The sequence below is a fragment of the Dasypus novemcinctus genome, chromosome 4 (assembly GCF_030445035.2).
Source record: "Dasypus novemcinctus isolate mDasNov1 chromosome 4, mDasNov1.1.hap2, whole genome shotgun sequence".
Classification (NCBI taxonomy): domain Eukaryota; kingdom Metazoa; phylum Chordata; class Mammalia; order Cingulata; family Dasypodidae; genus Dasypus; species Dasypus novemcinctus.
In genome coordinates this window covers 75,807,886-75,825,888 of record NC_080676.1, presented here as the reverse complement: position 1 = coordinate 75,825,888, position 18,003 = coordinate 75,807,886, and the positions used below count along the sequence as shown (strand labels likewise).

The following is an 18,003-nucleotide window of genomic DNA, read 5'->3' as shown; positions in this document are numbered from 1 at the left end:
ACAACAGAGAGAGAGAAAGGCCAGTGTGGTTGGTGAATAGAGAGTGAAGGTAAAGAGCTAAGAAATGAGCTTGAAGAAATTTGCTGGGTCCATAGCATGGAAGGCCTTGTGGGCTATGGAGAGAATTTGGATTTTTCAAGTGAGATGGGAAATGATTGTAAACTTTTAATAAGGGGCATGTTAGATGAACTGTACTATCTTTTTCTGAGATGGGGAAGACCAGGTGAGAAGGCATGGAGTGAAGAAGGAAATAAAGTTTTCTGTTTTAGGGAAACAGACTTGGCCCAGTGGTTAGGGCGTCCGTCTACCACATGGGAGGTCCGCAGTTCAAACCCCGGGCCTCCTTGACCCGTGTGGAGCTGGCCCATGCGCAGTGCTGAGGCGCGCAAGGAGTGCTGTGCCACGCAGGGGTGTTCCCTGTGTAGGGGAGCCCCACGCACAAGGAGTGCGCCCTGTAAGGAGAGCCGCCCAGCACAAAAGAAAGTGCAGCCTGCCCAGGAATGGCGCCGCATGCACGGAGAGCTGACACAACAAGATGACGCAACAAGAAGAAACACAGATTCCAGTGCCACTGATAACAACAGAAGCGGACAAAGAAGAACATGCAGCAAATAGACACAGAGAACAGACAACTGGGGGGAGGGGAGAGAAATTAATAAATAAATAAATCTTTTTAAAAAAAAGATTTCTGTTTTAGATATAGTAAGTTTGAGGTGCTCATTAGATGTCATCTTGGAGAGGAAGAGTAGGCAGTTAAATAGGCGAGTCTTGAACTCAGGAGAGAAATTGGGGCTGGAACTGTGAATATGGAAATCACCAGCATACTAATGGTATTTAAAGCCATGGAGCTGGGGGAGACCATTTAGGGAGTAAGAAGAGATAGTAAGAAGAGGCCCAGAAATGAGTCCTGGAATATTCCAAAATTTAGAGATTTGGAAGACTAGGAGGATGCAGAAAAGGAGACTGAGATGGAGATAAGTGAGCCAGGAGGAATTCTCCATGAGTATAGTGTCTAAGGAGCTGATGAAGAAATTTTTCAAGAAGTGAGGAAGTACTTCTTCTTAAGTGAGGTTAACCAAAGTAGACATCTGTGCAATGTGGGGGAGCTGCAGTGGTCCAGGGATGCCAGAGCCCTGAGGGGGTGAGAATGGCCTTCTGTGGGAGAGCCATCATGGACATATTGTCCAGTGCAGAATGAGGAGATAAATAGTCCTTTTGGATAGGCAACCTGCTGGAAGTGCCCAGACAGGATGAGCAGAGCATCAGTATAAGAGGGTGGCCTGGCATTGGGTGCAGAGACTGAGTGGATTAGGGAGGACACCATGTGAGGCAAGAGCTGCAGTATGCAGTGTAAGAGCCGGACAGAGTGAGAAGGGAGTGGAGTCCACTTAAGAGGGCCAGAGCCCTAACAGGGTGAGGAGGGTGAGTGTGAGGAGGAGTATAGTCAAAGGAGGTTTCATAGAAAGTGCTCTTGGGATCAACCCCTGTGGAAGGGAAGGGGCAGGATTGGACAGAGAACACAGTCAAGCTGCAGTGTCATCTCAAGGGATTCCTCAGCTAACCTTGACCATTCAGAGCTGCCCCACATTGGAAAGAGAGTCTGCCATTGGATGCAGACCACCCTAGGATGGGGGTATAGTCTTGGACAAAGTGGCTCTCTCCAGCCAAGGGCAGTTCCAAAAGGGGGCTGTGAGCTGAGACCTGTCTGTCAGTGGCATTCCCAGCATCCATGGTAAAGGGTGCTTTATTCTTGAAGAAGGGTCTGGGTGACACACTACAGCATCTTCCACCTACATTGACTCAAAGTGCATTCCCCAAATACTTATAAATTATAAAGTGAGTAAAAGTAACTTTAACTGTGAAGACTGGCAGACATCTTCTTAATCAAGAGGTGATTGATCAAAATTGACATCGCCAGTAATGGGACAAATTGAAATGGTACCCCATTTGATAGGATGCAATGGGAAGAACAAGAACCATTTGTGTGATATTCCTACCAAAGTTACATAATCTGATTCTAGTCATGAGGAAACATCAGACAAACCCAAACTGAGGGACATTTTACAAAGTAATAGACTTATGACCATTAGAAACATCAAAGACACAGAAGTCAAAGGAGCATCCTTCAGGTCAAGAGATGGATTTTCATCCCAGGTCTGCCTCTAACCAGCCGTGACCCTGGGTGTGTGCCTTCACCTCCCTGGACCTCACTGCCTCAAATGAGGATGTTGGGTTAGACCATCTACTCCATCTAGCAAGAACCATTCCAGATCGAAGGGAACTAAAGAGACCTAACAATTAAGTATAACATGTGCTTCTGGACTACATCTTTTTGCATTAAAGGTCATTGTTGGGACAGTTGGCAATCCTGAATGGGGTCTTAGAATTGGATGGTAGCATTGCAGCCAGAACAACCTGGCTCACTACTTGACAGCTGTGTGAGCTCAGGCAAGTTAGCCTCTCAGAGCCTCATTTCCTTCAGCCAAATATGGAGATAATAACTCATCTTCCAGGATTGTGGTGAGGATTCGTTCAGATAACATAGATGTGTTGATGTGCTATGTGCCATGGTCTACTGTTTGACAGAGTAGACACCCTCTACAGATTTGAGTTTCCTTCTCTGCCACTGAGATCTCATGCTGAGGAGGGGAGCTGCTGTACTCTCTAAAAAATAAAATCATGAAATATTTGACATGGAGGGAGAGTTAGGGAGATGGTTTAGTCTGTGTCCCCATTTGAGGCAGTGGGCTCAAGAAAGGGAAAAGGTCCACACACATAAGGGGTCACAGCTGAGAAGGGGCAGAACTGGGATGAAAATCCAAGTTTCTCTGGACCACTAGAATGGTGTCTCTAACTTATAATGATAATGATAGAGATGGTGCCGCACTATGCTCATGCTTTATGAACTCTTCAGAACTTAGACTTATGATTTTATTCTAAAGGTGGTTGTCTACAATGGAGGGGGTCTCCTGCACAGGGCTGGTTGGTCCTTGAGGCTTCTTCTAGCACTAAGGTTATATCGCGTTAGAAGAATCCAAACAATGAGTGTCACGGGACAGAAAGCATCTAGGCCTTTCATTTTCTCCCATTAACTCTATTACATTCATGGCCACTCTTCAGAGAACATCAAAAGCTCTCTTCAAAAGGACTTTTTCCTGTCTCCTTAGCAGTTAGAAAGAACTGTCTCTTCCTCTGAAAGAGCTCTGTCTTGATTGTATGGTAGTTGGAATAAACACAATTAGATGAGGAAGAAAGGGGGTGATTAGGGAATTACGCATAATGGCTGTTGGATTGGCTCACAAATCAGGTTCAGGATGTGAGGATCTCTCTTTTCAAGGCTGTTCTGGGAATGAACTAATTTCTGGCTGAAAGTCGGGACTTGAGAAAGGAGAAAAGCTTTATGAACTGTTTACAACGCTGGCTGTCTGCTTAGTGGCATGGCGTCCCAATGATAGAGCAAAGATCAGACCTCTCTGAACAGACTGGCTCAACTTATCCCGAGAGGAGAAAGGCAGGAACTGCAGCCGTGTTTGAACCTGGCAGTTCACACCTCTGAGCATTCACTGAGTGTCTCTTACGTGGGAGGTGCTGACAGGGATGCTGTGTGGTGGGAGAGAGAAGAAAGGGCAGGATACAGTGGTGAAAAATCCATATTCCTTTCGTTCCCATAGGAACTGCTTGCCAAGTTGGGCAGTGGAGAGGGTGGAGACAGAGAGAATTTTGAATGCAGATTGCGAGTGGTCCTAAGTTAGTTACAAGGGGAAGATGGAGCCGGACACATTCACTCCAGTGTAGCCCGTTGGAAGAATGTGTTTGAGTTGATTTCAGTTCAGTTAACTATTCTTTGCCAAGTACCATGCTGTAAACTGGGATTACAGATTACTAGACCTGCTCCCAAGGAGGTTGAAGTCCAGTGGGAGGAAGAAGCCTATAAGCAATAATCATGGTATGAATAGAATCAGAGAAGAGGGACACCTACCCCAGCCTGGGTGGGTTAGTAAAGGGTAAAGGCTTTCCAAAGTCAGGGATTTTGAGGGGACACTTGAAGGATGAATAGGAGATAGCCCAGAAAGTGGGTACAGGAAGGAATCGGATATGGGTGCTCCAAGTGAAGGGAACAATAGTGAGAACAAAATTCAGGTGGCAGAAGAAGCATTTTGGGTGCTGAGGGGTGTGGCAGGAATCAATGGAAGACTTGGTGTATTAAAGAGCCCCTCAAAAACTTCACTACAGTGAAATCCCCTTCAAGAATGCATGGGTTAATTTAAGCCGAAGATTGCATTTTTGAATGGACTTCGTGTCCCTATGTTTTTTTTTAATTATTAGGATCCAGCTAGTTTAACAATTTCAAGTTTATTTTTAAATCTTAGTGTACAAAACTGCTTCTTTGAAACTAAGGACACATCTTGCCAAAATCAGATTGACAGCTACCATTGGGTGCTACTTCCCACTCAATTTTAGGGACACAACTGTCACTTATCAAAGCCAGAGTGTGAATATGGAAATAGAAAACTTAAGAAAGATCTGTCGTCTCTATGCGCCCGCTCATAACTCACTTGTTCTGTATTGGTAACTAGTTCCACCTTTCACCCAGTTTTTCAAGCCCTAGGAAGCACATCCACACCTAATCCCCAAATCCCCTCAGGGTTACTCCATTCTGTCTCTCTGCGGACACTGCCATTGGCCTTGTCAAGCCCCCATCACCTCTTAGGGGGATTTCTGCAGTGGCCTCCTTTTTCCCTCCTCTTCTCTTGCCTTCTTCCAGTTGCTCTTCACAAAGAATGAGAGCAATACTTTTAAAATGTAGTCTTTCTCCTCCTTAAGACCCTTCCGTGGCTGGTAGGCTGGACACCAGAATCTCTAACATGGCACATCATGACAGCACCATCTGGTGCTTGCCTTTTCTGGACCAGTTTCCTGTCACCCTTCCACTCACGCCCTCCTGAAGCCAGGCTGGCCTTTCCAAGTACTGACATGGTTAAGTCCTACTCTCTCTCAGCTCTCAGCGAACCCTCACTTTTTCAGAGAGGCCTTTCCTGATTCCCCAGCTAAGGTGCAGCAGACTACTGGCGCTTTTCACCATTACAACTAATGATGACTGACTTCTGTGAATCTGTGCTTAGTGACTGCTACTCGCACAGGCTGTATCCCTGGAGTCAGGGCCCCATTACTACTGCACCCCCAGAGCTGCTCTAGTAAGATAAGGTCTATAAATATCTGGTTGAAGGTGTGAATATTCATACCCCACACAAGCTTCCCTGCTGCCCAGGGATCCCTCAGACAAAAATAAAAAGATCAAATCGGCAATGTTGGAAACACTTAAATATCACTTCAGAGCCTCAGTGGGTATGAGTAGTTCTCATCCTGGTCTATCCTGACTATAAGTGGCATTTGAGAATTTTATGTAGAATCATATAAAGAAGAGGAATGAAAGAGGAGGAAATGAATAGGTGGTACCTCAATAGGTACTTGCAATTCAGCAGGGTCCAGAGTTTGGCTAGAAACTCCATTTATTCTTCAGCCAGTGGTATTAAAATTCTGGGGGCTCACATCAACTGGACTCAACAGAAACGAACAGATACCCAAAATTCCAGAGCTGCACGTTAATTTAAGACATGCAGTATCATTGTCAGGCAAATCAGAGATGAGCCCAGAAGCACCTTTCTCTGCTGTGCAGTTCCCATGGGAAGCTAGATGGCTCTCCCAGGGTGGGTTGCAGAGTCAGGGTCGGGCACCGTGTGGTCTAGAGCTGCACATCAAGCAGGCGTGGCTCTAAATGAGCTGTTCGAAACAAAAGTGTTGGAAGTCAGCGTTTTTGTCAATACCTTATATATTGGTTATGTTTATCTATTCTTGGGTGCTTTTTTGATCTTCATGTAATTTTTTTAAAAAGATTTATTTATTTATTTATTTCTCTCCCCTCCCCCCCAATTGTCTGCTCTCTGTGTCCATTCGTTGTGTGTTCTTCTGTGACCGCTTCTATCCTTATCAGCAGCACCGGGAATCTGTGTTTCTTTTTGTTGCATCATCTTGTTGTGTCAGCTCTCTGTGAGTGCAGCACCATTCCTGGGCAGGCTGAACTTTCTTTCACGCTGAGCGGTTCTCCTTACGGGGTGCACTCCTTGCGCATGGGGCTCCCCTACGCGGGGGACACCCCTGTGTGACAGGGCACTCCTTCCGCGCATCAGCACTGCACATGGGCCAGCTCCACACGGGTCAAGGAGGCCCAGGGTTTGAACCGCCGACCTCCCATGTGGTAGATGGATGCCCTATCTATTGGGCCAACTCCGCTTTCCTTTCATGTATTATTAATTTTGTTCACTTCCTAGATCATTTTTTTTATTGGCTGCATTGGTTTCCGTGGTCCCCAAAGCCTTGTTGAAGTTGCACACGTTTTTCCCCACAGCTTCAATTCTAATGACAGATGTTGAACTAAATTATGACAATATAATATCACAGAGTAATATAAGTTAGGTTTAAACTAATTTAGAACTTCTCAAATATGAAATAAATATGTTTTTAAATGGTGAAGGCATAGCTAATTAAGTGCACAGTGTCATTAACTGAAAATGAATTGACATTTTCATAAAAGCAACATAACTAAAAAAGGATATAAATTACTCTTTTAAAAAAGTTTGAAAGTTGTGAAATCATCCCCAGGGAGTGAGAAAAAGTGTTTGTGAACTAGTGGATGAAAAACATTGCTCTTCAACCGATTTACTTTAAAAGAAGCAATGTTCTTAAAGCTAGAAATAAAAATAAATAAATAAATACATTCATGAAAACATTGCCAGACAAGCAGGTCACACTTTATTGCCCAGAACTAAATTTTTAAAAAATTTTAAGAAAAATATTATCAGGTGTAAGAGGAGTGGGAGGGGAGCTATAGATGAAACAATGCTTGTGTTGATAATTGTTGAAGCTGTGTGATAGGTACATGAAGGTCCATTCTATTATTCTCTCTATTTTTGTGCCTGTCTAAAATTTTTCATAATTACAAAAACTTAAAACACAGTCTGTCAACGATGAGGGAATTATTAACTCAGACCGAGTATTCAATGTAGTAGTTAAAGGATTATTATTTATTTTTAAAGTATGAGGACGGCATAGTGTTTATGGAAAAAAGCCCTTATAATTTAGGGATGCATTCTGGATTATATACAGGTCGACTAACATGATATCTTGAATTCATTGAGGTACTCAGGCACAAAAGAAAAAAGCAGGGAGGGGGTTGTTTGAAACAATATTTGGAAAACACTGAAAAATTATATAAGCTGAGCAATGGGCAGAAGGGGATATGATATATCAATTTATCAAATTGTTTGGGCTTGGAATTTTCCATAATAAAATAATTTTAAGTATGTAAGAAAAAATTGTAGGAAAAGCTGCCATAATTCGAAAGCATTCATGAAAGATTGCAAGATGGCTCCTCTGCGTTCACTGATGGGGAGGGGGTGGGAAGGAGCCCCCGTGAGCAGCAGTCTCGAGCATTTGCTTGGGGAGCGACTGCTCTGGACTCTACTTCTGAGGTTAGAAAGGGAATCTCAAGCACAAGGAGACAGGAACCCCGTGAGTGGTAGCCGCTGCTGTGAGCATTTTTATGATGGAGTGGAGGACAAGTGGTGATGGGACAAGGAGCTGCCTGACTTCCTGCCAGTGTGACTGGGGTAGAAGTAGTGAGGGGGTTGAACTGGGCCTGGTATCCGGGTAGCTTGCTGAAAATAATGGACTAATTAAGGCTAAGAAAAGGGGAAAAGTATGGAGGATATGCTGGGTATCAAAGAGGATGAGCTGAATTTAGTTCAGGGTAAGACTGTTACATTGCCAGTGACAGTAATGAGGTCCCTTGTATTCATGTAAAGGGACAGAGCAGACTAAATATTTCCTTGGGGACTGCTGCTTTCTGATTGGGATGGGCGATCGGGCTCTAGCGATTGCACATGCTGGCACAGAGGCTCCAAAGTGTTTCCTTCTTCTGGGAAGTCAATGTTTCTGTCCTCCCTCTCTGACCAGGTATTGGACTGGATTGAAAACCACGGGGAGGCCTTTCTCAGCAAACACACCGGGGTTGGGAAGTCCCTGCATCGAGCCCGGGCCTTGCAGAAGAGGCATGATGACTTTGAAGAGGTGGCTCAGGTGAGAAACTGTCCGTGGTAGTGGTGGTGGAGGTGGTATGTGTGTGTGTGTGTGTGTGTGTGTGTGTCGCAGAGTGGGGGAGTCAGGGCTGTGACTCTGGTATTTTCTGGGGCGTGTCATGTTGATAGCCCATGGCTTCTGGCTGCCTTCCTGCCTGATGCAGGGCACCCTTTGTCTGCTCTTGGATTACCGAGGTTGGGGCAAATAGATGCCCAGTTAATGGTCTTCACAGAAAATCTTCCTGCTGACCTGATCTGAAAATGCCTTGTCCACAGGTGGTTCTGGTGCAAGGACTGACATCTTAGAACCACCATCAACTCCAGGGCCAGCTCTGATAGTGGGCACTGCAGGCGCGTGGGAGCTGAAAATCAGCCCCAGCTCTGCTTGCAAAGCTGAGGAAGAGAAGGCACCTGATCAAGAAGCCATGCACCCATATGTTTCAGTGTGCCCAAGGAAGGTGTCTTTTGTAATTTGCACAATACACAGTCTGTAGCTGAGTGACATACCTGACCCATAGAGGGCACTGTTTTATAATTTGTACAAAGTTGCCGTAGGAAAGGCCAATGATAGAAGAGGGTTTTCTGCTCAGAGCCTCCACCTCAAAAATGTTATCCTAACGCCTTTCTGTCCCTCTGCTGGAGAGTTTCCAAATGGATCCTGAACGTCTTCATCTTCAAGGTGAACCACTGCTGTCCAGTTATTTTGTTAGCTAACTCCACGTGTGACCATTTAAAGTACAAAATAAAACTTGTAGGAAGGAGGCACGGGAGGGACAGCTGAGGAGGGCATCGGTGGGGGACAGAGATGACAGGGCCAGGTTTTCCCATGTCACGGCTTTAGGCAGGGCTGGCTCTGGTCCCATGTGCAGGTAGCCCTCAGGGTGGGCAACATGCCAGGCCATTGTGCAGAGCCCAGGCCCTCACCCAGGGAGTGTCCAGCCCCAGAAGGATGTGTGCTGTGGGTGCAAAGAGTGAGGAACTGCCCAGAGCCAAAAGATCCTGTGAAAGGACAGCAAAGTGGGGGGAGTATTCCCCATCTCTGAGGCAACTGGAAGAATGCTGAAAAGTGAAAGGCCCAGCAGGAGCCAGCAAGCTCATGTCAGCAGCAATTGCTCCTCTACCTTCTCGCTGCTGCCTGATAGTCCTTTCTTGTGGTACAATGACTTTCATTCATCAGTAGAGATGTGCTAACTTCAATTCGTACTAAGGAAGGGGAGGCGAATGTTTTTTTAAGAGCATATGATTTCTTTACAGAATTTAGCTCATACCAATCCTGAATGATAGATAGTATTAGCCTTATCTTGTAAAAGAAAACACTGAGGCTCAGAAAGTTCTTCAGTGTACCCCAGTCATCTGGTCAGCCAGTGGCTGTGCTGGGATTCAAATCCAAGTCTGTCTGACTCCAGAGCCAAGTTCTCACTCTAATTCCATGCTGTCGCTCCTTATTGAGGCACGGTAACTGGTATAAAATACATTTCTGAATGCCTGTGTGTTCATGGGAAGAACAAGGCACAGAGTAAGAATGGGGAGAGAGCAATGGGAGAAGCTGCCATGGCCATCCTCTTTGACACACGTCACATCTTTTTCCCTGGCCCTGCCAACGAGGAATCTTCTGATGTACCCATATCTCCCTGCCTCTGCTTTCTGATAAGACTCAACATTTTTGAGGGTGAGGAGAGAGTTCTGACTTGCAAAAGGCTCTAGCTTTCTGGAGGAGTGTTTTCTCTGGCAAGGAGAAGAGCAGATGTGGCTGCAAAGGGAGCCTCTACCTAGAGGTCAAAGTGCATCACCTCCCTCTGTAAATAGCCTCTCCAGATGGATGGATCTTGTAGTCTGGAGATGACTCCCGTCTTGTTCCTTTATCCCCAACCTGGGGAAAGAGGTGAGGAATGGAGCCGTCCAGCCTCCTGGAACTGTTAGTCCACGAAGGAAACCAACTTTGAGCATAGTGAAAGCATTGCCTTTCAGTAGCAGTCAGCCTCAGACCTGCTTTACTCTGTGCAAGCTGATCATTGCTCAGATGGTGAGAGCAAGGCGATACAGGCAAAAAAGCGCTCCCTTTTTCTCTCTTGCTTCTGTTCCCAATTAGGTGAGGGCTGTGGAGCAGAGGGGAATGAATCTAATCAGGGATTGGAAAATTCTTGAGGTAGTCAGAAAAGCTATGTCAGAAAATCCAAGTTTGGAAACTCTTGTTCCTTGTCTTGGAATTTCTGTTTGCTAGATGTAGTCAGGAAGTGTGTGTTACACACGTTGTGGGGGAGAAGGCTAGGGGTCCCTGATCCACAGCACAATAGAAGGCAGCGATTCAGTGAAGGAGCTTTTTTCAACTTTACGATTTTATGATTCTTTGACTAGAGGCTGGTATGAGAAGGGAATTCTGAGCACCCATTCTCTGTATTCATCTTTGAAAAATTGTCTTGAATCAAAGCAGAAAGAGCACGGATCTGTTACAGCTCTTGGACACTTGCCCTCCTGAAGGAAAGAGCAAGCCCTCAGGCAGAGAAAACGGCCAATGTTGGGAGATGCTGGGGTGCATTGTAAAACCCTAGACAGCTATCTCACTCTTGGGGTTGTGGTGGCACCAGGGATTCTCACTCTTTGGGGTTAAGATATATGAGGAGGCAGTTATTAAAATAAACATAAATTATATTTGTAAAGAACTAATGTAATCCTTTGTCCTTCACTGAACTTTAACTTAGTTTCTGTGCTTATTTACTCTTGAACAAGTTTTAAATAAATTCTTCAAATATTATTTGAAGGTGAAATAAGTTTTTGTGAATCCTCAGTTCATCCTGCAGATGGCACTCTTTCAATAGCCTACATAGAAGTGGAGCTGGGTGGGAAAAGGAGACAACTGTGATGCCTCACTGAGGAGGCACAGCACCTGCAGGTGGTAAGGCCCCGGGAGGCAGGGGGTGCACCAGGAGCTATCACTATAGATCTTAACAGTCCAAGCTATTGTGCTTGTCCATGATTGAGCAGGAGACCTGAGCCCTGGCAAGAACTCCTCCTGATCCTAGTAAATACTCGGCCCAAATTGCCAAATGGCCAAGTTACCAAATGACTCTGCCATAGAGCAAAACAGTCATAAGAGACACATTATATTTCTTGTTGCATATTTGGTGTCATCCGAAGTACAAATAAGTATGAGATGTAGTTGCTGCCCATGATAGTGTTAGCTCTTGGTATAGCCATGTTCGTATCTGCTCACAAGGTGAAATGGGATATGGTATTGTTATTCCCTCCTTAAGCCTCCTGAGAGATTTGCTGTTACTTGGTAGGAGATGTCAAATACCAGCTGTGACTGCTCTGTTAGTGTCTGCTTTATGACCTTATCTGAAATGCCAGACTTTTGTAAGCTAACTTACTCAAAAAATAGCAAGCTTTTATATCTGAATATATATTTTCTAAAACCTCAAAGCACCAAATCACATGTATACAGATAAGCATATTAAGTAGCATTAGAGTAACTTTTTTGAAAGAACAGACAAGTTAAAGAAAGATTTAAACAATTACAGAAACATAGGTACAACTAAGTACTTTATTCAGTAATCCTGGGTTCATTGTTTCTGCATATGGCTCTTTTTTCCTCTCAAAAAATGAACAGAACACACTAAAAAATCATTGAGTCTCAGGGTCAAAACAGTCAAAAATTGAAAGAAAGTATATTAGTGGACCTTATCATTGACCTTACCCACCAAAGATATTCGAAGTATAATCGACTGATTGACTGTAGTACTATGGGCAAAAAGAAGAGGGTAATCCATAGAGATGAAAAATTTGTGCCCTTACAGTTGGACAGTAGCAACTGATTAATTTCCATATCCCTTCAGGTTTCTGTGTTGGACACCATGGAATATTAAAGATATATATTGTTTTTCTGTCATGAACTCTCAATCTAATGAAAAACACATGGCAAATGTATCCTAACATGCTGGGATTTTCATAGTAAAAAGAGGAGGCATAATCTTTGTTTTAGGATTTCAAGGAACATTTCTAGTAAAAGCTGGGGAAAACCTTTAGTCTCTGGAAACAAAGTAAATATGCCGGCTTAGGGAGTGGTGTGGTATGTCTGGAGTAAGTTCTATCTTTCTTTTCTTGTCTTAGATGTGTTCTATTATATCAAGCAGAAAGAAAATGTGGTGGAGCTTAAACAGATGCTTTTTTACACCCTAGATTCTTAGAAATGATGAAAGGTTATTGGGCAGGATGGAAAAACTAGCGAGGAAGAAAGCCAAGAAAGTGCAGATAAATTAATGTCATGAAGTGGGAAAGTGGAAGAATGTGAACTAGCAGAGAAATAAAGGTCAGTTTTATTTTGGATTTTGGATTTTGCACGACACCCTTCCTGTTAGAGTGGATTCAAGGCATTTCCTCCAAGGAGTACTAGGGAGAAGTTACCAACACTAGGTGATGGGAGGGGTCTTGGGACTACCTTCAGGAAGAAGGTACGTGTGGTAGGTAGCTCCCAAACAAGGACTGGAAGTTCGTTTTGTGTAGACCTGGTTTGGAAAAGTAGAAGGGGTAGGAACCAATATCCAAGATACCTGACAGAGTCCGCCAAGAGCCTTTTATCAAGCCCATGAAATGGCCCCCATTTTTGCTCCTTCATGAAGGGAACAAATGGCACATTCAGAAGAAAATGGGACTGCATCCCTAATGACTTTAAAGTTCTGGGTAGCAAACTGAAAGATTTGAAAGCACAGGTGGTGTTTTTATCTCATGTTCTGTATGATGGCGGTGAATAGAAAATAAGGACTTTGAGAAACAAATGGCTGCCTGTCTAGATGGTGTTTAATAGTCTTCTGAATTATGTCCGACAGAGCCAGGATGATGAGCTTCTGGCAAGGGGTGGAATGCTTCTTGTAATGATTGGGAAGGATATGTGCTGGCAGAAAATCTTATTGATCTGTTCTAAAAGGACTTCGTGATTTTTGAAGTAGGAGGAGAAAAATATCCCAGTGAAACCAAAACTAGATATGCGAGACACCATACAGTTGACATAGAAAGCAGCCCCTAAGTGAAGGAAGTGCCTTTAGGTAACCTAAGGTAATGAATACCAAGACTATAGAATGCAAGCAATATTTACAGCCTCCCTTATCTATAAACCATCAAAAGGCATGTGTAATAAGCAGTGCACTTGAATATTTAACACAAGAAGATAAACATAATATAAATATCCCTGAGACTTTAAGGTACTGAGGTTGAAGCTAGAAATTTTCAGTAGAAGAGGAGTCTTTGTTTAAAGGATTTGTTCGAATAGGAGGGATGAGGGTTTAATACTTATTTCAGAAAGATTCACACCGAAATTTACAAACCTGAAGGTAGAAACAATATGGAGATAAAAGGAGAGCAAAAAAATAAGCCATCACATTACTCCATCAAATGGAAGATATGGAAAATGCTGTTCTGATATTATTTCAATTCTGGCTCTAGGTAAATCAAGGTAGTAGTGGGAGTCCTCAAACTTCCTGGCATCTCCTGGAAATTTTGTAAATATCAATATATTGGTGAAATTTTGTAAATATCAATATATTGGTGATTCTACATGGTGGAAAGTGAATCATCGTAGAAAAGCTGGAAAAACTAGGCTGTGTCAAGACTCACAAGAACCTTGATCTTTAAATGAAAGAGTATAGACTTTACTCTTAGAACAGAGAGGAATAATATTAGAGCCTTTTGAGTGATTATATAACTTAAAATATAATATCTAGGGAATTGATGTAGCTCAAGCAGCTGATTGCCTACTTCCCACATGGGAGGTCCCAGGTTTGGTCCCTGGTGCCTCCTAAAAACAAAAACAAAAAAAAAAAAAACAAACAACAAGCAAGCAAATGAAAAAACCAACTCAGGGGAACTGATGTGGCTCAGTAGTTGCATGCTGGCTTCTCACATATGAGGTCCTGGGTTCAATCCCTGGCCCCGATACTGCAAATAAAAATAAAAATAATAATAATAATATCTCGACCAAAGAAATAAGAATTTCTCTGTAGTCTATTTTGATCACATATGGAATATTGTGCTTAATACCAGAAAATATCTCATCAAAGAGATACTAACAACCTCTACTGTGATTATTGGAAGACTGTTAGGATTGTGAAAACTTGAAGTATTGGGGTATATTCAGTTTGAAGAAAATGTTTAATGGAAGGCAGAAGGTGGGGTTGTAGTAGACATGATAATTGCCTTTGGATAGTTGAAGGCTTTCAGCAGAAGATTTTAGGGTGGAAAGTATAGGGAAGCCAATTTTAGCTTAATTCAGGTATAACTTCTAACCCACAGGTTGTTCTTTTATGAGCTGTCCAAAAACAGAATGAAAAACCTTACTGGAGTTTTTCCAATGGAGACCACCCTTTTTTCCTTAGGATATAAACATTCTTAAGTCTTTCCTATTTGAAAATAAATAAATAAAAATAAAAGAAACCAAAAATACCTTCTTTGGACCTTACTTTCTCTCCCCAGCCATGTTCTTAAGGAAAGAGTTCATTCCTGCCATCTCAATTTTCCCACCTCCTAGATGCTCTTTGACCCTTGCAACTGGGTGTATATTCACTCTGATCCACTGAGGTTAATTTTGCCAAAGTCTCCAAAGGATGTATTGTTGCTAAATCCAAGGACGCTTTTCAGATCGTAATTGGTTTTTCTGAAGCACTCAAACCTGTCAACCCCTCCCTCCTTTTTAAATTCAATTCTCCCAATCTTTCCATGACATCACACTCACTTGGTTTCTTCCACCTTTCTGGCTGGTTCTTTTTGAACTCCACTCCCTTTTTCCATGGATTCATTCCCCAGACCTTCTCTTTTCACTTTCTATATTCTCTCTGTGTGATTTTATATTTTCTCTCAGCCTCAACTAACATCCCTATGTGGACAGCTTCCAAATCCATGTCATCCCTGAGTTCCATATTCATGAACCCAGAGGCTTCCTGGACTCCTCCACTTTAATTTCTGAGAGGATTCTCAATTTTGCCATGTCCAACATTTAGTTTATCAGTTCCCTTCCACCTTGTCCAGATATGCCCTTCCCCCAGACCACTGAAAGCCAACACCACCATCCAGTTGCTCGAGCTAGAAACTTGGGGGTCATTTTTGACTCCTCCCTTGCTCTCACCCCACATTCAGTCTGCCGCAAAGCACTATGGATTCCACTCCAATATGTCCCCTTCCTTTCACCCCCACTACCACTGCCTTAGATTAGCATTTCATTATATCTTACTTGGATTACTGCAATATCTGATTGCTTTCTCCAACTCCAGTCATGGTCTCCTTTACCACATCCATCCCCACACTGCCACAGGAGTGGTTTTGTTAAAATGCTCATCTCTTCATGTGACTCCATGCTTATGGGATCCATAGATGGCTTACCATCAGGATAAAGTTCAAACTCTTCATCTTAAAAACTTTTCATGACCTGGCCATTGTCTTTTCTGGCTCTACTTTTGACACCTCCATGCTCCCTCTTCCCCACCTGTTGTGCTGGAGTTTCCCTGAACACCCTCCATCCTCTCACGTCTCAAACTGTCTCCTCTTGTAATCCTCCATACCCATCTAACTGACCAACTCCTCTCATCTTTGATCACAGGCTCCAGAAGCCATATAACTTGGCATGGCACTCAGCTGCAGTCAGCCTGGACCACCCCAGTCCAGAATCTGGCACTGGGAAGAAGAATCTTTTGAGTCAAATTTTGAGTGAGTCCTTTGAACTCATCTGAATTTCTTAATTTAAAACAACCTAAAAAGTTATTTCAGATGAGGTCACTTTTGACAAGAGGAAACCACTTTTTTTTTTTTTTTAAATTCCCCATCCCCTTGCGGCTTGCTTGTCTGCTCTCTGTGTCCTTTTGCTGCATGCTGTTCTGTGTTTTTACTTTTCTCCCTTTTTGGTTGCATCACCTTGCAGGCCGGATGGCACTCCACGGCATGCAGGCAAGCGTGCCTTCACAAGGAGGCCCTGGGACATGAACCTAGGGCCTCCCATATGGCAGACAGGAACCCAACTGATTGAGCCACAGCTGCTCCGGGAACCACTTTTTTCCCCTTTAGTTTGGAGGATAAGATCTGTGTGCAACTTTAGCGTCAGTCTCTGTACCCAACATACTTTCATCCCAATGCATTTAATGAATTATTCCTCAAAGTTCCTTTGGATACTCTATTGGCAGCGATTTTTTTAACTACAGGTTGTTTTCTCTGCTGCAAAACAGACCTGAGTACTAATAAACAAACCATTTTTAAAAAATTTGTCCCTCAGAGGAACCTACTTTCAACAAGAGAAAACGGCAATCTTCATCATATCTATTTTCCCCAGCTCCACTAAATTCCACAGTTTTTCTGGCTGGGATGGTTATCATTACCAACATGCCTGGCTAGTAGGGAACTCTTTGACCTTCTCTCTCTGTTAGCTGAAATGTGGAGACATTCTTTTCAACTTTTAAACATTCTCCTTTGTTACAGGTAAATCAGATTGGCCTTTTGTGAAGGCATATTAAAGGCAATTACATAGCAGAAAGTAAACTAGATAAAGGAAGGATTCTGTATACTGATTTTTTATTTCAGTGTACTGATTTTGTATGCAGTATTCTGATTTTCAGTCCAACAATTCATCTAGTCGCAGATTTCCTTTGATTCTGTGTATCAGGTTCACCAGTTGCCATCATTTTCTTCTCCCCATTGCAAGAATAATAATAATAACAAAATAATGATAACACTTATTGAGTACTTTCTATGTGCAAGGTTCTATTTGTTTTATTTATGTTAATTCACTTAATCCTCACAACATTTCATTACAAATAAGGAATCTGTGGCTACAAAAGTTACATAGTTAGCTCAAGCTGACAGAGCTAGTAAGTGGTAGAAGTGGGATTCAAACCCCAAGAGTCTTGCTCCAGAGTCCAGGCTCTCAACCACCTTGCCTTAGAGTTTCTTGATTCACAAGAACTTTGGATGTTCTGATGTCAGACCCAGTTCCTAGTCCTCTTTCTAACTGGGAATTTGGGTAATCCTTCCAACTGCTGCAGACTAGCAAAGTGGGCACTGGACCATTGAGGATACCTTTTCCACTTGTCTCTAAGATTTTCCTTGGACTACAGGGCCACCTTCTTGGTCCTCCATGCCATCCTCTCCCCCCACCCCCACCCCCCACCGAGATTCCTCCCTCATCTATTTGTTCATTGGTTTTGCTCATTTTTTGCACTTGTTGTCTGCTTGTTGGTTTGTGGTTTTTTGCTTGTTATTTGCTTGTTGTCTGGTTTTTTTTTCCTTTGGAAGCCACTGGGAACTGTCCCTGCTCATTTGTTTTTGCCCTTTGCCTGCTCGTTGTTAGTTTGTCTTCTTTAGGAGGCACTGGAAACTGAGCCTGGGTCCTCCCATGTGGGAGGTGGGTGCTCAACTGCTTGAACCACATCCACTTCCCATGCCATCCTTTTACTCCATAAGGTCTGTATGACCCAAGCCTCTGTTAATCCTATTATTACCTTTTACTTTCTCTGGTGTCCTCTTAAGCAGATCTGAAGCACATGCATTAGTGGATGTGGCAGCTGGCTCTTGGTGGCAGCTGCAGTTGGCTTATTTAAAGACTGGTAAAGTCCTGAAACTTCATTTTCATTTTCTAGTACAAATGGTGGACAGCATTTGGTCCAGCCCAGGAGTTTACTTCATTCCTTTCCTTTTCACTTTTTGTTAACGTTTTAGGCTATCACTAATTACACCTCCTAGTTCCAAAAATCCATTCCCCTTGATAGCTCCTTAAGCACATTTGAATCACCCCCTCAGTTCTGATTCCATCTATTGGGACATTAGGGTATAGTGAAAAAAGAAAAACATTTGGAATCTGTTTTTTTTCCCCATTGGCCTTGGAACCTTGTGATAATCA

The 18,003-nt window shown here is 43.2% G+C and overlaps 1 protein-coding gene across 1 annotated transcript in view; it reads left to right on the top strand.

Annotated features, from left to right (window-relative positions):
• KALRN (kalirin RhoGEF kinase) overlaps positions 1-18,003 on the top strand; it is a 775,504-nt gene that overhangs the window by 370,589 nt on the left and 386,912 nt on the right. Inside the window, 1 exon segment of the mRNA XM_058295672.2 lies at positions 8,014-8,136. Within this exon segment, the coding sequence (XP_058151655.1) occupies positions 8,014-8,136 (123 nt within the window).